Source organism: Maylandia zebra, linkage group LG7 (genome assembly GCF_041146795.1).
Source record: "Maylandia zebra isolate NMK-2024a linkage group LG7, Mzebra_GT3a, whole genome shotgun sequence".
Classification (NCBI taxonomy): domain Eukaryota; kingdom Metazoa; phylum Chordata; class Actinopteri; order Cichliformes; family Cichlidae; genus Maylandia; species Maylandia zebra.
This window is the reverse complement of record NC_135173.1, coordinates 23,888,206-23,912,550: the sequence shown is the minus strand read 5'-3', so window position 1 is coordinate 23,912,550 and position 24,345 is coordinate 23,888,206. Positions and strand designations below refer to the sequence as shown.

General features: G+C 41.3%; 1 protein-coding gene across 8 annotated transcripts in view; it reads right to left on the bottom strand.

Moving 5' to 3' along the window:
* LOC101479570 (transcription factor SOX-6) overlaps window positions 1–24,345 on the bottom strand; it is a 106,622-nt gene that overhangs the window by 9,552 nt on the left and 72,725 nt on the right. For 7 of the 8 annotated variants that reach the window (XM_004564494.5, XM_012922841.5, XM_012922843.5 and 4 more), the window contains 5 exons: window positions 23,222–23,342; window positions 22,196–22,275; window positions 14,995–15,144; window positions 13,671–13,848; window positions 11,514–11,710 (listed from right to left, as the gene is read on the bottom strand). In XM_004564494.5, coding sequence (XP_004564551.1) covers window positions 11,514–11,710; window positions 13,671–13,848; window positions 14,995–15,144; window positions 22,196–22,275; window positions 23,222–23,342 — 726 coding nt within the window. The remainder of the gene's footprint in view (window positions 1–11,513; window positions 11,711–13,670; window positions 13,849–14,994; window positions 15,145–22,195; window positions 22,276–23,221; window positions 23,343–24,345) is intronic. The other variant, XM_014409107.4, reaches the window with a different exon arrangement.

Here is a 24,345-nt window from a genome sequence, read left to right as displayed (position 1 = left end):
AGAGACACAAAGCTGGAGTTATTCTGTCGTTATGCTGCACAGCTGCCTCTTCTTCTCTCATTCTCTCTCTCTCCCTCTCCTGTTGCTACTTCAATCATGAAACTGATCAATGATCAGCTGCGGCACCCACGGTGTGGGACGGAGAGATTTCGCAGGTCTTTCCTCCCCACTGCTGTCAGACTCCACAACAAAGACTTTAACTGAACAAACACACACATCCACACATGTGCAATAACACTAAGTGCAATAATCCTTTCTGGCATCGTTGTATTTTTACTCAGTTGTATATAGCATTCGTATTCTATTTTTATCTTATTGTATATTTTTATTCTATTTTATTCTACTGTATATAGTATATTATTTTATTCTATTCTGTACAGCTGTGTACTGTATTTATTCTTATTGTATTCTAATTTTTGCGTCATAACTTTTGCACTGTCCACTTCCTGCTGTGACAAAACAAATTTCCCACGTGTGGGACTAATAAAGGTTATCTTATCTTATCTTATCGGCTTTTCTCTCTTGTTTGTTTATCGTCCACTTTGCGCCAGAAAGAGGAAACCAGCGGATGTCGCGCTAAACAACAGCAGCACGTTTAAGCTTGATCAGCTGTTGTTAGAATTTATTTAATATTACTTTCTAGTATCAGCTGATGTTTGCTGGAGCCACAGCTGTAAAAGCTGCTGATCATGAGGTTTGTATATCTGGTGAGAGGGAAACATGAAGATGAAACCAGGAGATGTCCTTACTGAATCATCAGAGCTGTGATGGAGAAACAGGTTTACCTTTTAGTTAACATGAATGAGTTGAAGGGAAGTTGTGAACTGTTTCTGAGAGACAAATAACACCAGGATCCTTTTCTAATTAGCTGACAGCTGGTAACTGTGCAGGGGCGGGTCTAGCAAAATGTTGCCAGGGGTCCATGTAGGGCATTAACAGGGAAAGGGGGGCACAAAGAAATACTTTCTTATTCTCATTTAAAATGTCTGGTTTTTATTAAATAATTATCTGAAGCTTACAATCAAAGTTTTTATCTGACGTAAAATGTATAAAAATCATACATATACCGACAAGACTGTACATCACTGTCACAACAGCGTTTGTTTTCATTCAAAGGCTTTATGGCTTTAATACCTGGTGGGCCGGTCTCTAGTCAAAATGCCCGGGCCGATTTTTTGTCCCAGTCCAGCCCTGGGCACGACAATCTGAGAAGGTGCATTAAAAAATACATGGCCGCGCCAGCAGTGCACATTGCAAATTAGTTCACATAGACACATTAGTTGTGCCGCTTCTTAATGATGGTATCTTAGCTAACAACCCAGAGTACCAGATTCAACTTGTAATTGGCTAAAAATCACTTCGCCTATCGGTGAGAAGGACGTTGTTAGCTTTCCACATTCCAACACTTCAGAAGCTTCAGGAGCTTTCCGCTCAGCACAGCATCAGCACCACGGAAATACAGAGATATATCTGTAGACTCGAGACAGAATTCACAATGCGTTTTCAGGACTTTCAGGTGTATGGACCAATGTTTCTTTTCTGATCAAACCAGAAAGCTTTAATGAACAGCTAGATTTGTCTCGCATTAACTGGCTGAGTTAATGCCAGTTAATGCAACATTGAAGCAGCTGGAATCCACAGCTGTGCGTGTTCATGGAGCTGCATTTTCACCTGCTGGACATCACTACCTGACAAGTTTAACTGTCTTCAGAACATTGCAGAGGCCTTATTGACAGTATTTGGCTCTACATATCTGTGTGAGCAGATTTTCTGTCACATGAGTGTCCACAGGTAGCCGTCTGAATGCTGGACACTCTGAGACCTGTGTCTCTGAGTGGGAGACCAGAGATCAGATTAACATGTGTATTATCAAACATGCCATATTGGCCCAGTTTATTTTTCTTATCATTGTTGTGAGGACACCATAAATAGCATTTGCATTTTCTGTTGTACAGTTCATTTGCTGTTATGGAGTTCTTGTTATGGATAAAAAGTGTCTTTTTTTTGTTTGTTTCAAAACAGCTGATAACTATTCGCTGATAGCTGCCAACATCTGTGAACAAATATAATTCTATAAAGTGGTTCTATATAGCAGAGGTGTGGACTCGAGTCACATGACTTGGACTCGAGTCAGACTCGAGTCATTAATTTTATGACTTTAGACTTGACTTGAAAAAATGTTCTAAGACTTGTGACTTGACTTGGACTTTTACACCAATGACTTGGGACTTGAATTGGACTTGAACCGATTTACTTGAAAAGACTTGATATTTCACCCCAAATATAAAATTTAACATGCATATTACATAGAGATTGAAAATGTGACGTCATTCAGGGGTAAACCGCAAAGGATTCTGGGAACTCGTGGCAAGAGGTACTAGCGCACGCAGGCTTTCAATTGAAATCAGTTAAACAGCGATAAAAAGAAACACAAAAATGTCAAGAGGCCGTTGTATTATTAACTGCAATAGCCGGTCGCATGACAGCCACGGGAAGCCGACGGGCAAAGAGATCGGTTGTTATCGGATTACGACGTTTAAGAGAAATTGTTCGAGCCATGTTTCCGAAGTAACAAAGACGCGACGGATGGCCTGGATTGCAGCCATTCAAAGATCAAATATAACGTCCCAGAACACTCCAGCTCACAGGTTAGTCTGCTCCAAGCATTCCCACAAAGGTCAGTGTTTAGTAGTTAATACGTCGTTTTTCTTAACATAATTGGTGATATAGGTTACAAGCAAGTCTGGCGCTGAACAGAAATTGTCACGCTATGCTCCTTTATTTATTGTGCATAAATAGTAAATTGTCCTGACACAATATTGTGTTTCGCTTCTGTTATTATGGCACATTGACAAAAACATATACTTTTATTCACAGGATAAAACAGTTGTTTTTTGTATCACTAATTGCCCAGTACGATTACAACATACAGTATTGTTGTCACTGCTACATTTCTGTGATGCTACCAGAAATTATTTCCACTACTAATTAATTACCGTTGAGCTCAAAGGTCCTATTAATAAACGGTTAAGGAATGTGTATTTATGGAGACGATTTGTGAGACTGGTAAACTCATGATACGTACGATGGTCTTTCGTTCTACACGGTGCATTTCAAGGTCCTGCACCCATCCGGCGGTAAACTGTACCTGGGCTTGTTGCAGTGACCGGAAGTTACTAAACTTCATGAGTGTATGCACTCACTCCAAGAACCGTATAATTATAAATATGCATATAAATATGCTACAATGAGATAGCTGACTTCATCTAACTAGCAAATATTTTCCAGGTTACGTTGGTGATACAGTTTTTTTTTAATGTGTATGATATTTTTGTCATGCGATTTTAAAGCCGGTCCTACAAGCGCATCCAAGAATAACATGCAGCTTATCTCAGAACTGTCGGTGAAAATTATTCTTGGAGCTAGGTTTAATTGAGCTGCATTTTAAAGAGGTGCAATTTCACAATTTGTGTATATTTTCTAAGTTCACTATTTTGTCATGTGTTGAGAAAAACACAGATTTTAAAATTACATGGTCTAATATTTACATTTAGCATAACTGCAACATTATTTTTTCATTTTTTTTTAAAGACTCGAAAGGACTTGAAATTCAAAGTTTCAGACTTGTGACTTGACTCGGACTTTTACACCAGTGACTTGAGACTCGACTCTGACTTGCCTGACATTACTTGAGACTTGACTTGAGACTTGAGGATAAAGACTTGAGACTTACTTGAGACTTGCAAAACAATGACTTGGTCCCACCTCTGCTATATAGTGTGTAACCGTTAATATAGAGCGTTATTAAATTTATTGCTAATGCAGTCATATGGCACACTGACTTCTGAGGAAATTTTAGATGGCACTTGTCATCAGAAAGGTTGCCGACCCCTGATTTAACCACTAGATCAAGTTTCCTGCCATCTTTTGAATTGGGCAGCCATCGATGACTTTGATGGTAATGACAGTAAAATTTATTGCTGGGTTCAGCTAGCATAAAGGAAACGTCCAGCACTTTTAGCTTTACTTTTTTTAATGGAACCTGAACAAAAATAAGTGATGATGAGTTTTAATTCATGTAATAAACTAATAGGCAAGGCAGAACACCTCGAAGGCTGCACTTATCCTCAGTGACTTGCCCACCTTCCGTTATCATACGCTCCTCATCTGTCACCACCTCTAAGACAAAAAACTCCTACAAGCAGCTTGCCTTGGAGTCTTACAGCTAAAATTACCCCACCACGCTCTCAAACTGCAGTGGAAAACATGGTACGCTCCGCATAGCTACCATACATCCACACTCCTCCTCTTCTCCTCCTTCCCTCCCTCCCTTCCTCCCTCTCAGTTCTCCTCCTTTTTCTGGTGACAGAGGCATTTTGTTTGACGCAAGGAATGGTTGCTGGGTGAAGTCATGCCGCGGTAGCCGCTGGCAGCAGTGGTGGAACTTAGGGGCCGCGTGTATGTGTGCGTGTGCATGTGTGTGTGTGTTTATAGACAAGAGTCAGTGCGGGCCAATGTCAGCACTACAGCAGGGCTGTAATCAGGCCTACCACAGAACATGTGCCTGGGCAGTGCCATGCTCACCGCAGGAAGCAACCGCCTAACAAAGGACTAAAGAAAAGAAAGAAGGAGGGAAGGACGGAGATAGAGAGAGAGTCAGAGAAAAATAGAAAGGAGGAGATGGAAAACGAGTGTAGAGACAAGAATAAGATCTCAAGTCCCCTGAGAGCCATCCTGTGAGCCCAAAAGTCAAAATGAGTCACAGTTTGACTTTCTGTTATTTGAAGGCCAATGTCCTACAGTACATAATTCCTCTGCAATCGAAGTGAAGATGTTTGAAATGTTCCCGGTGATTAGATGAGACCAAATGGAAAAGTAATGCAGAATAGAGTTGGGGATTTGGAAAATGGAGTGGGACAGCATCAATAGAGGCAGAATGATCCAAACTACAGATTAACAGCAGATCTGGGTCACAATTTGCAAATATTCCCTGTGGTTGGTCTACTTTTGGTCTTCTTAAAAGTTCTTGTGGCAAATGCAATAAGGAGCTGTCTTTCCTTTGTTTAGTCAAGATTGAAATAGGTTTGGCCTGTGTGCCTGCTGGTTTCAAACTGGACTGCTGCCTTTTGGAGCAATATTACAGACTTTCTTTCCCCCTCTCTTTAATTGGACTCCATTTGTACTTTGTAGAATTAAACTGGAAAAAAAATAGCAGAAAATAGGCAACAATCACTTTTAAACATTAAAGCTGTGCAAACAACTACCTTAAAAACAAATCACATTAGTGCTGCCACAGTACTTTTAACACACGTTTGCTTTTGCTGGTCTCTCAAAGTGTTGCTGCTGGATGTATGCTTCTAAATTTAAGAGACACCCGACTCTTTTTGTTCTGCTTGGTCTGTTCTCTTCTTGGCATCCAACTCCTCGCGTCCCTTCACTGTTGCTAAGGTAACACTCCAAACATTTTATTTTTTAATCCATACCGTATTGAGCTCATTACCACAGTTACAACTCGCCTGCTGCCAGGATGGCCTGCCTCCAGCTGACCCGCAACCGTTTACTGTCTCCTCCCGGACCAATCAAGTTTGGCAAACTCCTCAGTAACCCTCCCCACTGCCCACCAACCCCCCTCCTGGGGTTTCCTCTCTACTCCAATTTTCTTCATCTTTCTTCCTCTCTTTCCTTCTCCATGCCGATAGAGCTGTCAGTCAGCCCCCTGTTCTGTTTTTTTCAACCATGCCTCCTATTCATAGCCCTTAACACTCCTCCGCCAGACCTCTACAACTTGAGCCTTCAACCCCCAAAAGAAGTAGACACTCAGCTTTATAGTATTTATTATAATGTATATCACTCAGACTATAATTGCACCAAGATTATGTCGACGTTTAATCAAAACTTGGAACCATCTAAGCTTCTGGTTTCACAGGCTCACTTCCTTCAAAGACCAAACTAACCAACAGCGGAGCCAATATAAACTTCTATACAACCATTTCTCTCCTCTCTTTCTCTTTCTTCCAGACTTATTCAATGACAGAAAGCATGCTGACCAACTTTAACTTTGTGTAGACAAAGGGTGTTCTTCTATAATGGGATACTGTTAAATTATAGTCTCCAAAATTTAGATTTCTGGTCCATTTCAAAGCTGTATAAATGCTATGTGAAAGTGTCCAAACCTACGAGGAATGTGTGCAATAAGTTAAAGGGTTCTGAACCATTTGTAGAAAAATATGCATAAAGAGTGTATGATTGATATAAAGTATTTTCAAATTAGCATGCTAGAAATGAATGAAACTCAGTTTGACTGATGTTGTTTTTGTTCACTGAAATGTGTGTATATTTATTTTTGAGTACTGGATATTCTAGATTGTCCAGTCTCCAAGCCCACCTTTGCATAACTGCTCAAAGATCATCTTACAGCATATGACTCTGTTGGAGTACAGCACAGACTGATGCCCCTTAGCCCATCAGCCAATGTAGCAGTTAAATTATACTAGCACCAGAGACACTAGAAGAGTTCATGTGTCCACATTATTTACATCATTATCTCTCCACAGCATCATCCAAACAGAGCAAAAAGGCTATTTGTGCTTCTTCTAATGTGACCTGTACATTTACCATTTCCTTCACCTCCATTGGAAACTTAGAAAAGTATCTGCTCAGAATTCAGTGTGTTTTTTGTACTTTGTATCTTGTGAACGTTACTCTGGGTTTTTTTTTAAGCCAACTGAGCAATACTGTAACTAATGTAACTGTGTAGAGCTTATACATGTTTTCCTACATATTGCAAAGAGACAGATACATGATTTGGGGGTTCATCATGTAATATGTAGGCTAAATAATTATAGTATAGTAATTATAGTAATAATAATTACTGTTTTTCTTAATGGCATGTTTTGTGCCTACTCTGATGAAAAGAAAAAACATATATATACATATATATATATATATATATATATATATAAGTCTTAAGCGTCTCTCTCACACACACACACACACAAACACACGCACACACACACATGGTTATACACAGTGGCTATTTCAGTGAGCTCTGGCAGCCGCAGGCCAGCTGGAAGCAACGTAAGCGTAAGGTGATACTCAACAATGCCACTAACTGGCCAGGCCTCTCGTCTGTACACCAGCTATAATGACATTAACATGGCCAAGGCCAGTGCAGAGCCAGGACACGCATGCACGCACGCGCACACACACACACACACACACACACAAAAAGGAGTCTAGGATCACTTTCAGCTCATAGCGAAATGTCTGTGTCGCTTATGTTTGAAACGAATACTGTGGGACAAAAATACACAAACAAAAAGTGAAATACAGACACAACACACACACTTAGACGTCACCGCGACTCCCTTTTGAGTGGAATCAGTGCGGGTAATAAATAGCTCAACATTCAACATTACACTGAGATACCATTCACAGCACATGCCTCATTCCCTCCAAGGAAGCTGAATATGTTGTGTTAGTACAGTGTCATAAAACAAAAAAGATTTGGGAAGCGCTTCAAAGTTTCGAAGGGGAGGATTTGAGTAACAAATTTATCCATTGAACTAAAAACTACCAACAAATCCAAGGTAAAGAAAAAGAGCTGGTCTCGCTGCCTCCTGAGGTGGAACGGTTGAGTCACACTTTCAGTATCCAGCAAGTTCCATCCATGAATTGTTTAAGACAGAGCAAAGCTTTTGAGCACTTCAGGAGAAAAAAAAGCACACACACAGACGAAAAAAAATGTTACGTCCCAATGAAAAAAATGATGCATTCAAAGCAAAGAGAAAGAGTCTTTGAGCTCCTGTTGTTAGGTAACGAATAACAAACTGACAACAAACAGCGAGGCTTGCTGTCGTCCTCGAACCGGAAACAATTACTTTGAGAGTTTCCAAGTGAGCTTTTTATTAGGAGGCATGCAGCTATAAACCAAATTACTGCATTGCTTTGGTTTTGTTCTTCTAAAGTTGGAAAATATAGAGCTTTAGAAACACGGAGGGTTCTCCTTGCAGCGCACTCACCTCAATCTGTTGAGTGTTTCAAAGTGAAATTTGTGCAAAAACAAAAAAGTTAAAAGCATAAACTTATTTCAGAACACTGGTGGTTTATTTCACTGGACCTGCAGCAGGCAACTCATATTAAATCTTAATAAACAATTTATCAGTATAGGCTGTTGTCTAATTTATATTTATGAGTTTCTCAGTGTTTACTAGTATAATGACTTATAAAAAAAACAACTTGGGACTGAGGATAAGTAAAGCAGAGATATATTTTGCCAGATTTTGAATGTTTTCTTCCTGAAGATGCAAGGCAAACAAGTCCAAAAAGAAAAAAAAGAATCAAAACAACCTATCCTTGGAGTGCACCAATCATGACCTACTTGGGGTTGGTGGGTTCAAAGTCTCCCCCCCTAAAATATTAATGAGTTCTGCTCCTCCTCGTTCTCCTTGTAAGCAACATGGGATCAATTGCACAGCAGAATTGGTCTAATCATGTTCCGTATTTTACTTAATGTTTGATCCTCAGAATTTATGATTGGTTGATCAGACCGATTGAAGATGTTTTGGAATATGAATTTCCCCCTGGATCTTGGTACAAAGGCCCTGTCTCCTTTCGCCCAAGGGAAAGAGATGAGCTGGGCAAGAGGTGAGTGTGGACAGGGGAATTCCCTGAGAAAGGGCCTTTAATTGGGCTAAAACCCTGAGGCCGGGATCGCCCCTCCAGGGCAAGTGGAGAGCTGAACTCCATTAAACACACATATACACGCACGCATGAACGCACACGCTTACACATACACACTAATCACCTCTTCTCTTAAAAAAAAACACCCACTCAGTCAAGGCAGGCACACTAACACGCCAAAACCATCACTTGTCATTGGCCCAGCTGCTCCCTCTTCAAAGCTGTTGGCTTCTGGGTGGCCGTGGAGATGAGAGGAGAGAAAATAAGTTCTCAAGAGCTGCAGCCCGAGCCAAATGACACCAAATATCATCCATGAATATTCTTCAGACTCATGTACGAGCTGAGAAGAAACCTTGAACTCTGAGCCAATGAAATAGTAGAGAAAATGTGACACAGGAGCAAAGAGTTTGTAGACCCACAGAGGTGTGAGTCTCTGTTTTCAAGTTTGTGTTAAGGAGCAGAAGAGAATACTTAATGGATCCTAATAGCTAGTAGGGAGCAATAAAAAAATTATTGTCCAGTTCCCTCTCTCCTTACCACCTTGTCCTTCAGGCTGTTGCTGGCAGTTTATGAAGACAGGTTCACATCTTTTAGTGAATGAAAAAATACAACAAATTTAAAAGTTTGTCTGTTAGTGTTGCACCATGAGTGATGTTATGTGCATTGTTAGTAATCTCAATTGGTGGCAAGGTATCAGTATGTTGTTCACGTGTTCTGCATAGTTAGCAAACAGTATTTGACCTCAGAGTCAATGTTCTAGGAAAATAACTCCTAGATTCTTCCAGTATGATTTAACAAGACTACTGAGCTTTAATTCTATTTGAACATAAATTAACTCACAAATTGCCTTTTTCTAATCATTTTTAAATTTTAGTTTATGATGTTGTAGAGTTTTTGAGTCCTATTTTAATTCTACGCCAATGTATTCCTAGGGCTGGTCCTAAGCCCGGATACATGGTGAGGGTTGTGTCAGGCAGGAGATCCGGCGTAAAATCTTTGCCAAATCAAACATGCAGATGATTAAGAATGAGATTTCCATACTGGATCAGTCAGGGCCTGGTTAACAACAAGCGCCTGAAGTGCTGGTCGCCAACACGGTGCCAGAGGAAACTGCTACTGCTGGCCCAAGACAAAGAAAGAGGAAAGGGGGAAGGCAGTGAGAGACAAGGAAAAGCAGGAGGTGTAAGGATAGCTGGCAGTGGATTTAACCAATGGAATGGAAGTGGCTCTGGTGAACATGTATATCGAGAAGAGGGCAGAGCATTACAAGAGTGGAGGAATGTGCACACAGGTGGGACAACATGCTATGCAGAAGAGATGCAAGAGATAGCAGAATGCAATGTGTTGGCAGGGTAGAATGTAGCTAGACACATTTGGATGGTAAATGGTAAATGGCCTGTATTTATATAGCGCTTTACTAGTCCCTAAGGACCCCAAAGCGCTTTACATATCCAGTCATCCACCCATTCACACACACATTCACACACTGGTGATGGCAAGCTACATTGTAGCCACAGCCACCCTGGGGCGCACTGACAGAGGCGGTGGTAGTTTGCAGGATTACTTTGGAAATCAAGAAATGGAAGGAATTTTTAACCAGACTGCTCAACACAATCTTTTAAATATACTTATTTGGAACCAGCTTAACACAATCTTGAAGAGTCAGAAGATGCCTTGGAGATAGAGAAGAAGTGTACTTGACAGATGATGGAAGGGGTGGAAGGGTGGAATATGATGTTTGCAGATGATAGTGAGAGTAGGGAGCAGGTGGAAGAGCCTTAGAAGAGGAGAGGACTGAAAGTCATTAGAAGCGAAACAGAATATAATTAATGAATGAAATGGAGAAACACAAAGTAATAAGGTGATTATGCAAGGAGTGCAGATACCTGATACCTGAGGTCAACCACCCAGGCAGGGTGGAGTGGGCAGAGACGACTGTCAGGGGTGATTTGTGAAAGAAGGATAGTAGCAAGAGTGACAAGTAAGATTTAAAGATGGTAGTGAGGCCTGCTATGATGTACGATTTGGAGACAGTGGCACTGACAAAAAGCCACGAGGCCGAGCAGGAGGCTTAAGATCCTAAGAATTTCACTGGGACTGAACAGGATGAAAAGGATTTAGAAATGAGTAAATCAGAGGGACAACTCAGGTCGGAAGAAAGTTAGAAAGGCAAGGCTGAGATTGTTTCAACATGTGTAGACGAGGGATCGTGCTGGACAAAGGATGTTGAATATGGAGCGGTCATACAGGAGGAAAGAGGAAGACCACAGAGAAGATTCATGAATTCATGAAGGAGGTTATGAGAGTTGGTGTGACAGAAGAGGATGTCAGAGAGATGGAGTCCCATCTTCCTCTTTGTCCCTGCTAAATCATTTGTTGATGCTTGTAGTTATGCTGCTTGTGGTTTGTGTACGGTCCTTGTTTCCAGTTTGTTTGTACTCTGGATTCCTATTTTGTTTATTTCATTTATTGCATTAGCCAAAGACCGCTTTGTTTTTTTTTTTGTTTTTTTTGTTTTGTTTTTTTATATATATTTGTGTTGAATTAACAGTGCTGATTTTATAGCCTCAAAATCTGAAAAGGTATGACTGGAATTGTAGCCAAAAGTATTGAGTATTTAAAAAGAACTGAAAAGTTTATTTAGTTATTTAGCAAATCTTTATGTTATTTATTTGACAGTATTTTAGGACCAGAGCCAAAATTTCTTTTTTAGAAGAAAAGTAATTGCTATGAAACTGCATTCAGTTCATGTAACTCTTTCAGACCTTATCAGTAAAACGTGTGTGTGCATCCTATTATGCATCCAGATGTGACCTGCATGTCCTTCTAACCTTGTTGCCGTTGTTGAGGTTCATGCTGCTGAGGGCAGATAGCTTTGCTTCCAGACTCTGGTGTCCTGGCTGCTGCTGCTGTTGGTGGAGCTGCTCCCTCTGGATCTGCTCCCTCATACTCCTGGCCTCTTGGATGGCCTTCATCACTGCATCCTGGTCCCCAAACAGTGCTGTGGAGTTGAGACTGGACAATATGTCTGCAGGTGGAGAACAGACGAGAGACAGTCGTATGTCACTTAGACTGGCAATACAGCATCGGGGACATGTTCGGGTAGCATAAAAATGAATTGCACACATTTAATACTCTTCTGGCTCTGATGTGAATAACCACTGAAAAGAAAAGGTTATGCCCTTTTTTGACACTTTGTGTAGGGAAAGGGATTTCCAATCAAGCATACATAAATAAACAGATAACTTTTATGAATATACCATATGTACAAATGTACTGGCCTACCTACAAATTGCCAACAAGAGCTGCTCAGTCATGGAAATCCATGCCGTGAAGTTCCCAGCTCACAGATTTTGTGCTGACGTTAATGTCAGAGGAGGTTTGGAGCTCTGCAGTTATTGAACAGGGACCCAAAAACCCAGATCTGTAATTTTACGTGGTCTGCCACTTCGTGGCTGAGTTACTGTGGTTCCTAAACACTAGCACTTTGCAATCATACCACTTATAGTTGATCGTCTATGCTTGCTCATAGGGGGTCATATGATTGTTGGGTTTTTCTCTGTACCTATGAAGCGCCTTGAGGCGACTTTTGTTGTGATTTGGCGCTATATAAATAAAATTGAATTGAATTGAATCGTCGAGTATCTAGGACTTAGAAAAATTCACAAACTGGCTTGTTGCAATGGTGGCATCTTACACACATTACCACATGTGGCTAGGAGCTGGACTTTATAAACCTGTGGAAATAGGACTGAAAAGACCTGAATTCAAAGATTAAGAGGTGTGACCCAAGACTTTTGTCCATATAGTGCGCTCATATTTGATCCGTGCTATTACCCAGTGCTACAAATTTCTATTTGAACAAACCAGACTCCAAACTTTTTAGAACTCAGTTTAGTGCTTTTACTTTACTTCGTAAGATTCTACTGATACTAGAATAGAAAGTGTAAGTCCTTATAGTCAAACGTTCAGAAAGGCTGAATACAAATTCCCATTAAATAACATTTCAACTGTATAAACATGAGATTTCCAATCTTATATCAGCTCCAAATGTTGTTCAAGTTTTGTTCCAGGCCATTTGTGTCAAAACATGACTGAGCCTCCTCCCCCTTGTTTAAGCACCACGCTTCACACTTTTGAAGCCGATGCACATTTGAAGAATAAGAGGAAATAAATAAATAAAAGGATGCAAAGTTTCCGTCGCCCTCCTCATTTAATTAGCAGACAAGTAGGAAGCACTGTATGCTTGGGTGGCCGTTAAAATGGGCAAAAAATAACTTTGGAGGAACACAAGCGTCGCGTCCTCAAAGCCACTCCAGACAAGCTGGTGAAATTGTTTTCTGGGGGGATATAATGAGAGGCTTTAGATTGGCCTTAATAACAGATAGCAGAGGTAGGGGCATAAAAGGTCTAGCGCGGGCAGACAATGATGTGAGGAAGCTCTTAAAAACCAAATAACGTGTGCTGGGTTTCACTGCTTCCGCTGCCAGGGTTTTCATTGGGGCTAAATACAGGGCTTTGGACTCCTGTAAAATACAAACACACACACAAAACACACACATACACAGGTCTCCTCATGGGGTTTAGGTGTCTGCAGCCTATCAGGCACATGCGACGCTTCTTGGTTTGTCTGTGGGTGGCTGTGGGAGTGGGAGGTGTTTGGGTGGGTGATGTTTTTGTTTTTCCGGCTAAGTTGAAGGCAAGGTTTTTTTTTTGCTCGACGTGTTTGCTTTGGGCGGATGTACACTGCAGATGTGAGCGATACATTCGTGCACAAATGCATATTAGTGTTGGTTTGTGTGTGAAAGAGAATCCATGAGCAAAAGTACATCAGTGTTTCGCCTCAGTGTTTTTTCTTTGCAGCATTTACTCTGTGTCATTGTAATTGTAGATGAGTGTAAGGATAGTGTTATTGAATGTTAATGAAATGTAGCAGTGCTAGTAGACTGGGTGGCCCACCCCAGCTAGCCCGTGGTGTTGTTACCTACCCAGGGAGGTGTTCCGGCCCATGCTGGGAATTGGGCTGGGGATGCGGCCTTTGCCCATGCCTGTGGGGCTGGTCTTGTTTCCAGAGAACAGACTCTGTGTTGGGGATGTCGGGGAGCGAAGAGGTTCAGCTGTCTTGGGTCTGGCTGAGAGGTTCAGTGGCTGTGTGGATCCTTCCTCCTGTTAATGAAACAGGTGCAGCATCCATTTATACAAAGTCCTTTCAACAGGAGCTAAATTACTAAATTAGGGTTAATAAAAAGGCTGTAAAGTAAGCGTTAGAAACTGATATAAAGCTGAGCAAACCTGCTGATGTTCTGCAGTGTTACTTGAAGAGCCTTTGGTGATCCTTAAGTTTTTGGCCTTTAATAAATGAATTCGACCGATCAGCTCTTTAAGCCTCCTTACTGCATATAAACAATGGTACATTTGTTTGTGTGATTTCTTATTTCTGATCAGATCTTCATGACCACACTAATCCACATAAAGAATTCTTGGAAAAGGAAAAATAGTAGCATAAAGTAAACTTCAGCACGCCAGCACAGTCTGACTGCGGCTGTTTTGTTGGCAGAAAACACTTAATGAACGTGGCTCTAATTTGGAGTTGAGCCGCAGCTGAGGAAGTTTTGAGAAGGGAAGGAGCACAGAACGAGCTTTCGCGTGGGGAAAGGGGGTAAGTTGAGATGCGGGTGGCGTGCTGAGGGTGGGATGAGTATGCGTGGGGTTTGCTATGGAGGATGAGGAGTTTGGAGGGCACGGCACTACTGTTTGAGTGCGGTGAGCTCCGACGCCGGTCTATTGTGACGCCGGTTGCAGCTGTGCCCCACACACACACATGGCTTCCATTACTGCCTCGTCACCGAGTAAAGATCAGGCGTACGCTGCCAAACAGCAGCCAGCGCCAGTGTCAGCTTGTGAGTGCACATGTGTTTGTGTGTGCATCAGCCTGTGACATTTAAATAAGCTGTTTCTAATTGACAGTGAAGAACACAGGGGCCAATGCACAGCTCATTGTTTCAACAAATTCCATATTTCCAGCTTTCACTTTTACTTTCAGTGACCATCAACATTATTATTACAACATTCGGAGCCCACTTTTTACTTCTTCTATTATGTTGTCTCCGAATTTATCACCATATTTCCCTGCACATACCCATAACATGAAAAGTCTAATTCACTATTGTAGCAAAAGTCAGCAAAGCCATTTACACATATTTAAATATAACATCATCAAGAGAACACACAAGAAGCTCTCGGTACATCTAGACCGGCTCTATTCTCTTGGCAGCGCGCACTCATTTAACAACATTTGAACAAAGTACCTACCTTAATCTGAGAGACAGGGCTGGATGCTCGCTTCTCGCTCTTGAGGGTGGAGGGAGAAAGAGGACTGGAGGAGTTGGGAGCTTGTGGGAGGGGAGCCATCTTGGCTCCTGGTGAGATCTGCATGCTTGCCAGCTGGGCGGCATACAGCTGCTGCAAAAAAAGGGAAGAAACCAGCAAAACCGACAGGCTATTAACATCGCGCGCCAGCAGCTAGTCAGTGGCTTTCCTCTTTCATTCTCTCTCCTCTTTTCTTTTTCATACACACACACGCGCGCACACGCACGCGCGCGCACACACACACACACCTTTGATCCTGTCAATTTCATTTATTTATTTATTTAGGTTTATCCTTTCCCTGGTACTGGCTGCATCCTTTGAGCCAAAGACACACTGTAGTTAGATGGAAACAGGCACGCACACACACACACACACACACACACACACATGCACACGCACACACACACACACACACACACACACACCTTTGATCCTGTCAATTTCATTTATTTATTTATTTTGGTTTATCCTTTCCCTGGTACTGGCTGCATCCTTTGAGCCAAAGACACACTGTAGTTAGATGGAAACAGGCACGCACACACACACACACACACACACACACACACACACACACACACACACACACACACACACATCTACATCTGAAGTTGACAAGAGCATCCCACACAGATGTAAGATTTGTTTGAGGTATTATTTATCAAGGAGGGATTCCAGCAAATTATTTTTTTATGCTACATTATCTGCAGAACTTTTCTAACAGTTATTTTTTCAACAGATGCTTGGAGCAGCTTGCACATAGATCAGCATCTTTCAGCTTTTAAATAGGAAACAAATGGTACCTATTCTGAAGTTAGGTTTAATAGCCTTGCTTCAGTTTTACTTGTAACAAAAGGTTGGTATTGTCCTGATGTTTTAATGTTTAGTCTTGGCTTTCTTAGCAGAGGAATAACAAGTCAAATAATGTAAAATGAGATTAGGAATATTATATGAGGAACTGCTTCATGGGTCTCTAACTAATCTTGTCACCTCTGGTTTGTTCTTGCATTAATGCTTCAGGCAATTTCTTTACTTACTTTAATCCAAAGCAAGACGACAGTGGCTAATCAGATTTAAGCAGGTGTTCATAGTTTACACCTTGGACCAGTGTTTCAATTGAAAAAATCCTTGAACATAGCAGAGAAATAAAAAAGAAAACCCTCAAAGTAAAAGCCTTTAGTGTTGGATGAAAACATTAAATGACAAAGGGGAAAAAAGGAGAACTGACTTTTCATCCAAGGTACTTAGCAAAAATCAAAGAGTCAAATACTCGGCCCACAGTCCAGGGTCTTCTAAATCAAAGCTAACTGGCCAGACAAACCACTGCCTGAAACCACTGTCAGCCCCTGTCTAAATGCATTGGAGTGTGAGTGCTGGAGTATCAAAGAGCCTGTCCTCAGGAAAACCACCCAGACGTGGCTGGCCTTCAGTAGATTCCCTCTTTTCTTTCTGACTTTTTTTTCTCTTTTTTGCTTTCCTCTCATTTTTCATTACTCTCACCTCATCTGTACTCCTCCCTCCTTCTACAGTTCTGTCTTTATTTTGTCCCGCTTTCTTTTGATCTCCCTTTGACTCTCTTCACTTGTCTTCTGACTCTTAGTTTAGGTCCAGAAATCATTTCTCATATCTTTCCACCCCATCTCCAGCTCTGTTTTTTTTCCCCTTTCTTTCTCTGTTTTTACCTTCTGCCCCTTCAGCCTAAATGACCCCCAGTGTTGTGAGATCTGATTTCCCTTCAGTCAAAACTGCAAAGCCTCCCGGGACCAGAGATCCAAAGTAAAGAAAGCACAATGGAGAAAGAGAGAGAAGGACAGAGTTTTGCAACGCAGACACACGAGACCACCGTCGCTTCACCACCAAAGCGCCAGGCTCAGCAGTTGGGGCCAGAGAAATTGGCTGGCCCTCTCTCCACTTCTCTCAGAGCGATATTAAACACAAACAGAAGGGGCCTTGCCGCTGAAACAAAGCCCTGATGTCACGCCGCTTATTTTCCTTGGAAGGTACCGGGAGTGCTCGGTCCAACCCCTGGCGATATGAGATCCCTGTAAGAATGTGCCTTGAATGACTGGTGGTGAGGCCTCTCGCGTCAATCAAGCCGACCACAGAGTTACTTCTGGTGATGCCTGATATTCTTACAGCTCTAAGGGGAGCAGGGGCTGGGGCAGACACATGAGTCCTTGAGGTAAAACACACAGTTAGGATCTCACACCCATGTCTGCACAAACACACACACACGCAGTGCTTTTTTCCCCCACAAACACACCCACAGCTTTTGTGCTGCGAGCAGCGATTCTGTCAACGGTTACAAATATGAGGAGGGAACTGTTGAACAAACAACAGACTGACAATAAGAGCTTTTACCTAATTTTTTTTCTCTGCTTCTTCAAGACACTCAGAGATTGATTGTGTACTGGGGAAACCAATCTGCAGCGTAAACAACACCAACCAGAGTTCCTGAGATTCAGCCAACTCCCGAGGGAAGACAATGCTGCAATTTCCTAAATTGCAAATTGACAAAGAGGGCCTCGAAGTGTGTCTCAGCTGTCCAGACTATTTGACTCTTTGGATATCAGTGCCCATTTGACTAAAATCCAAATCATTAGTCTGTCACTCTTCACACACGTGATTATTAGCACTTTTGCTTTCTCTTTTTTTGGAGGGGGGCTACATCACTGTAATTCTTTAGAAAACAAAGAGAAGGTGATGATGTTTTGGGTGTCTGCACCTCTGTTTGGACTATCAGATCGTAGTCCACCAGCAGCCTCCTCCATGCTCAGACTGCTCTGTCCCATTAGGGCTGAGTGGAGACTCCCTTCAGCTGGCCTCTTTTAGTGTCCAGCTGCTATTGATCTCAGGAGTGCAAAAAACAAATGAGGTTTTGTCTTTTTTTCAGCAGGTTCGTTTGTGTGTGTGTGTGTGTGTGTGTGTGTGTGGGGGGGGGGGGGGGGGGGGGGGGGGGGGGCATGAACTGCACTGACTATCACTGAGTCGGCCCGGACAGAGGGCAGACTCTAAATATTGCACTTTTGTGTTAAAAAAGATGGTAAAACAGATAGAAAGAGAGACGGGCTGCATAAAGACCTCTGGTTCTCGCTTTTATCAGTCTGTATCAAACATGTTTCTCGTGTATGACAGAGAAGGTCATTCACGCTTTATGTACAGTGTGTTGGCAGTCGGGCAGAAATCATTACCAGGGGCCACATTAAGTTTCCTCACCTTTGTGTCCGTGCCTAACACTCACTAAGCATGGAGACACAAAGCTAGAGATGCTTATGATTTCAGCAAGAATGTCTGCTAAGCAACTGTATGTCCCTCGCATTAGCGGCACACAAAGAGGGCCTTTCTTCAGCAGAAATCTACTGTTGTGAAGGGTCTATTGCAATGCTCTGGAAACAATTGGATGGATCAAGTTCCCACGCCAATAGTGGAACATTTGTGCTATCAGAATTGGTAGGTCAGTTCATGATGGGTCAAGGCTTGCTTAACAGCCTTTACCAGACAGCTTAGTAATGCAGATTTAGATGATTTATAAAGGTGTATAGATATAGATATACAATATAAAACTTTTCAGACGGCACTTTCTGATGGTGACTTTTCCTGTGTGAAATTATTCTTTCTGACCTTCAGTGCCAGCCAGCTGTTTGAATGAGGGCTACAGGGTTCAACTTTGAAACATCTGGAGCAGTCTGACTACAACATCTGTCTATCCTGAACTGAGCATCGATTTGGCATTACAAATGTTTGATGCCAGCTGGTGTGTTTTGACTACAGTATGTAGCAGAGGAGGTTGATAACACAGAACAAATACAATATCATTGTCTGTTTATGGTGCTAACACGATAATGCACAGTTTCCCTTTTTCACAGTTAAAGCTGCATCCAGACTAGAACTGATTTGCCTGTCGTGCAGTACTTTAAACCTGACAGCTGGTATCTGGCTACCCAGGTAACCCTCTAATGTATTTACTACAAGGTCACATGTTAATTAGTGGCATCCTGCGTTTTCAGTGGTGGTCGCTTCAGTCGCTTGCCTGCAAGTTTATCTACGGTCCCGCTCACTTCGCTGTGCCAGTAGTTATCTGTAGCCATTGTAGAGAAGTGCCGTTCGGTTTATATAGTCTCTGGTTGCTACGTCACTCCTGCAAATTTACTGAGACTATCTAAAATTAATAGAATAGGTAAGGCCTCAGTTTGTGGCCTGTCAAGACATCACATCAATTTTACAGTAAATGTAAAATTGATTTGATGTGAAAGAGTAAAAGTAACTACTGTAACCAAAGATAGATTCATATTTTATATCCATACAGATTTTTAATGTATGCATCATCATCATCATAGGTGATGGTAGCAGTAACAGCTGCTCAAATGCAAATATGGGTCGATCACAACAGGACAGATGAGCAACAAAATGTGTCAGCTGTCACTGCTGGATGATCATATGTTCACTGCATATTGAAATATTGAAAGCAATATGCTGCAATGTTGGGAAGAGCATCAGAAAGCTGCAGCTTATATACTGAACGCGAATACTGCAAATACACCCAGGTCTTGTAAAAATACTAACTGATATCATAACACTACGCAGGTCTTTTTGTACATTCTGCAGCCCACGTTACTGCCCCAAACGGTGCACCTTAAACATTTTATTGATGCAAATGGACTAACTAACAAGACAAGTACCATTATTAAATCTCATCATCAGGATTTCTTTTAACATTATTGTCAAAACAATATTCAAATATGCTGGAAACCAGCACTCCATCTCCTAAAAAATTCCTCAAATAATTGTTTTTTTCCCAGCCTAAATACTTCCTCGGTCTCGCTGCTTTTTTTCTTTTTTTCTTGGCAGTCTCTGACTTGTTTTCAACCGATGCCTTGATGAGAAACTTCCTCTTTCATTCAGATTGCTCTCTCTGCCTCTTATTCTCTGTGTCTCAGGCAGTGTCTAAACGTGAATGAGTTTGCGTCTCTGACATCACTCATCCTCTTACCTCTCACTCACCGTACAGCTCTTTTGATAATTTCAAAGCCAGGAGTGGAGCCAGGAGTGGAGCCTCCCGGCTCCGATCCCCTCAGCGCAGCACGGCGCTTTGCTAAGTCAATAGCGGCTAATGAGGGCCTCGATAAGCGAAAACCACAATACAAATTGAATAAACTGGGATAAGGATTCTTGTTATATCCAAAAGGCACGCTATGGTAACAACTGACATGATGAAGCAGTATTGTTTGCCAGTGAAAAAGCTCGTGAGGGCTTTTGTTTTTTCAGCTGACGGTAGGTAAAGCAGGAAGTGTTAATGATGTGTGATGTTATGTTGTGAAATTCCAAAGCATCTTTAGGGAGTCGAGGTTTTCTTCGTTTTTATTTCACTGATTTGCCCGCTCCCCTGGAAATGTGCTCTGTGATAACCATTATGGATAAGTGCTATTCTCAAAGCACATGTGTCAAGCAATAAAATATTTGATGAATTGTGTGGGCCAGGTGTTGTGCTGTTGGGTTGGGAATTCCTCTGTGATTCATCATAACAGCTTTTGTCTGCCACAGCTGACAAACAGCGGATAAGAGGGCTAGCATTTTGGCAACCTATGGAGCATCATCTTCAACCAATGTGTCACGTTGCTTTATTGAAAAAAAGAAATCAAATGTACAGGAACTCTATTAAAAGTATGAAGAAAGCTCCTGTTCCAGCTTCTGTTTGTATTTCAAGTTCTTTTAGAATAATGATTTGAGCTTGTATGGAATTTTTTTGGAGGTAGTTGCGAATTTTTTAGAGAATAAAAAAGGTGGGAATTATGGTTAGGTTTATGAAAAAGCAAAATCAGAAAACAAATAATGGCAGCAGACAAATTACTGTGGTTGCAGGTAATTCGTTTGCTTCATTTTTTTTAAGGTCAGGACCTACAAGCTGCACAGAGGACACCTCCAAGTGTGGCATTTCTCTCTTTCTCCCAGTTCTTTTGATAACAGCAGACCTTCTGTCTGCTTATTTAACTATGCAGCCATTGTACGTGAAGTTATCACTTCACATGCAAAGCATCTAGTTCTTTTCTATATTGTAGCTTTTGCCAGAGGCTCTTCCAAGGTTAGGTCTACCAGACACTCAACAAGTTGCACAATAGCCTTGGCTTCTTACTCATGACGTTCAAAACAGAAAAGATTTCAAGCTAGATATAGATTAATAGACTGCTGTGTTCTCTAAGACCGCAATTGATGGGAAGTATTAATTTTTTTTATTTTAATCAACATGTCATGTTATATTTTTTTCTCATTTGGAGTCTTTTTTAAATTTATCTTTTGGTGTTTTTCTTTCTGTTCTTTATTCCTTCTCACTAGACCCTCTCCTGGGTTAAAAGAGGAAACACACAAACAAGGCAGAGGTGTGTCATTCAATACACATCACAAGTGCATAAATGATTTACATATTTCACTCAAAACCCATCTGAATACCACCAGCCCCATTTCTAACCCATCCTAAATAACAGCAAATAGATTCATCTAAACTACTCAGCTAGTTCAATTTTTGCTCTCATCTCAGCTGCTGCTTTTATGTACCTGTCAGTCAGCACTCTGGTATGTTCCCCTAAATGGCGAACAAACAGTCACCCTTTTTTTCTTTGTCTTTTTTTCCAGACGTCATACTTCTGCTGCAGTTGTTTAACTGATTTTTAATGCATTCACTTAAAGACTAGACACAGACTCTGTTCAGTGACTGAATTAAAAGAATTATTAGTGGCACTCTGAAAAAGTATACAGCACAAGTTGGACAAAAACATTTCAATCATGTCATGTCAAGTAAAGTCAGACCTTTGACAACAAAGGCAATAAGATGTTTGAGTCATCGCCAAGTGTGCGGGAGGTTTCACATAATAATACTATTATTAACTGAATCCAGGTGAAAATGAAGCATATCTTACAGAAAAACAGTCACACCCACCAACTTCCACACCCTCACTTTTCATCACTTCATTGTCAGACAGCCTGTTTCTGGTCTTGTTTCAAGTATGTGATCATTTTGTTCTGGTAAGCCATTACTCACGTGTTTTACACAGTTTTAATTTAGAGGAAAAATATCTCTCTATATTCCAAGTAGTATTAAATCACACACACACATTTTTGCTTGTTTGTTTTGATAAATTAGTTTGTGTCTTACCTGTAGTTGTAACGGGCTGAGTCCAGTCGCTGCTGCAGCTGCCATTGCAGATGGAATGAACTGCATTGGGTAATTCTCACCTGTTGAATAACCAAAACAACACATATTGTAGAGCGAGGTCGTGGGGGGTGTACTGCACAAGAACTAACCTGCTCTTTACCTTCAGTCAGGCCTCTCTGTCTCTTTCGCTCTGTCTCGCTCTTTGTCTCCTTCCTTACTCTTCTCATGTTTTTATTCATGCCAAATGAACCATGAAGGGTCACAGAAATTTTATTCAAAGGTTATTAACGCTTGCTGTCGGCACACTCGAGTGCTTGAGACCAGAGCGAGCAGAGTTCAAGTCCAGAGCTTCCTCATTGTGATGCACTCATAAATTCATATATGAGTATGTGTATAACCCCTACTGTTTGTCCTTAAAAGGCTTTCCATGTCCAAGCCTTTGTTGAAAACAGACCAATGTCAAAGGAGAGTATACAATAATAGCTTTTTAATCCCTTTCTTCATTTCTGCCTCTCTTTGCGGCCTCACGGGAGTGAATGCTCATGCAGTAGGAGTACTATTCGTATGACGGGTCAGTGCTGTACTGTGTCAGGCAAGCACCTGGAGGGATGTTTGCAAGAAAGGAATGTGCAAAAGACTTGATGAAAGCAGGTGGTGCAGACAATCCAATGAAGTGCGGTGCATTTCTTTCTGTGGGCGACTTTAAGTGTTTTTTCTTGAGCCTGTTTGTGCAAAATCCTTACGGTCTGCCGAAACATGCAGTATGCATGCCCTTATTTAAGTGCAACGTACGTGATTTTTCTGAGTGCGTCGCCCTTATGTCTATATTGTTGGGTTGGTGTGCAAAAGGTGAAAACTCTTGGGAGAAAGAGACAGAGAGGGAAAGCGTGAAATTCCATGTTGCAATACATTGGATCTCTGCGCTAATTTTCAGAACATTCCTCACCTGACACATTTCATTAACATAGACTGGGATTCCACTGCGTGTGTGTGTGTGTTTGTGGTGGGGGTGGGGTGGGGTTATACCTGGCTTATAGGACATGCCTGGTGGGAAAAGGAAGCCTTGCTGTGCTGCGGCAGCTGCAGCCAGAGACCGCTGGTCGTGAGGAAACACTGGTATCATCAGAGGAGGCATATGACCCTGGACCTGGGAGAGAGAGACAAGAGATGAGAGATATCTGCCAACTGCTGTATCCATTAAATAATACTGACACACAGACACAGATTCACAGACAACAACAGCAAAAAAAAAGCTCCAAGATTTACCAAAAAACTCAAAGATTTGTAAAGAAGAATAAAAATCATGAGCAATGATAGAAAAGGCAGATGAGAAACGAGAAAATCGCAAATAAACAAGGTAAAGAGGTAGAAACAAAAGCAATAAAATAAAACAGAAAGTCAGCAGAGAGAAAGAAAGAATGATTTAAAATGAGAAATCACAAAGGAAGGTTAAAGTGAGGAACGATAAAGATCAGGATGAAAGGAAGGGGAAGACAGGGAGAAGGGAAAAAACAATGCAGGCAATGACATGATCAACTGGTGCATCGAGTTGAAGAACAGAAGCCAAACAACAAATTAAGACGTATACTCTTAAGAGACAAGTGTAAAGATGCCAAGAAAAGGCCTTTAAAACAAGAGAGAGGTTAACAGCTGCCTTTCATGTCAGCTTGAAAGGCTCTTAAAATCTGTGGGTTTGACTAAGTCAAGAAGCCGAGGGCTTGAACTGAAAAGAAACAAATCAAAGATGAGCCTGCGGGAATCTATTAGGGCTGACTGCGTTAAACCACCGGACGACCCCACTTTCTTTCCTTCTATCTCTTCCCTTTATTGCAGTCTTTTCTCTTTTTGCATTTTTTTCCTCTGGTTGCCTCTTCTTTTTCTTAAAAAAATGCCCCCAAGGATTGTTTGTTCAAATGGCTTATTAAGAAATATAATTTCTCTCTTTATATCATTAATAGAGCTCTAGAAGTTACTGGATAACTAATGTTTCAAGTTTAAAAAAAATAATAAAAACAAAAACCCTTGAAAAGGAGAAAGGAAGAAAAGAAGGCAATGTCAAAAAGCCAAAAAGTCCATATTAGGGAGGTCAAAAATCAAAGTCAATCAAATAAATGTCTGATAATAACTAACTTTACTATTAATATTACTAT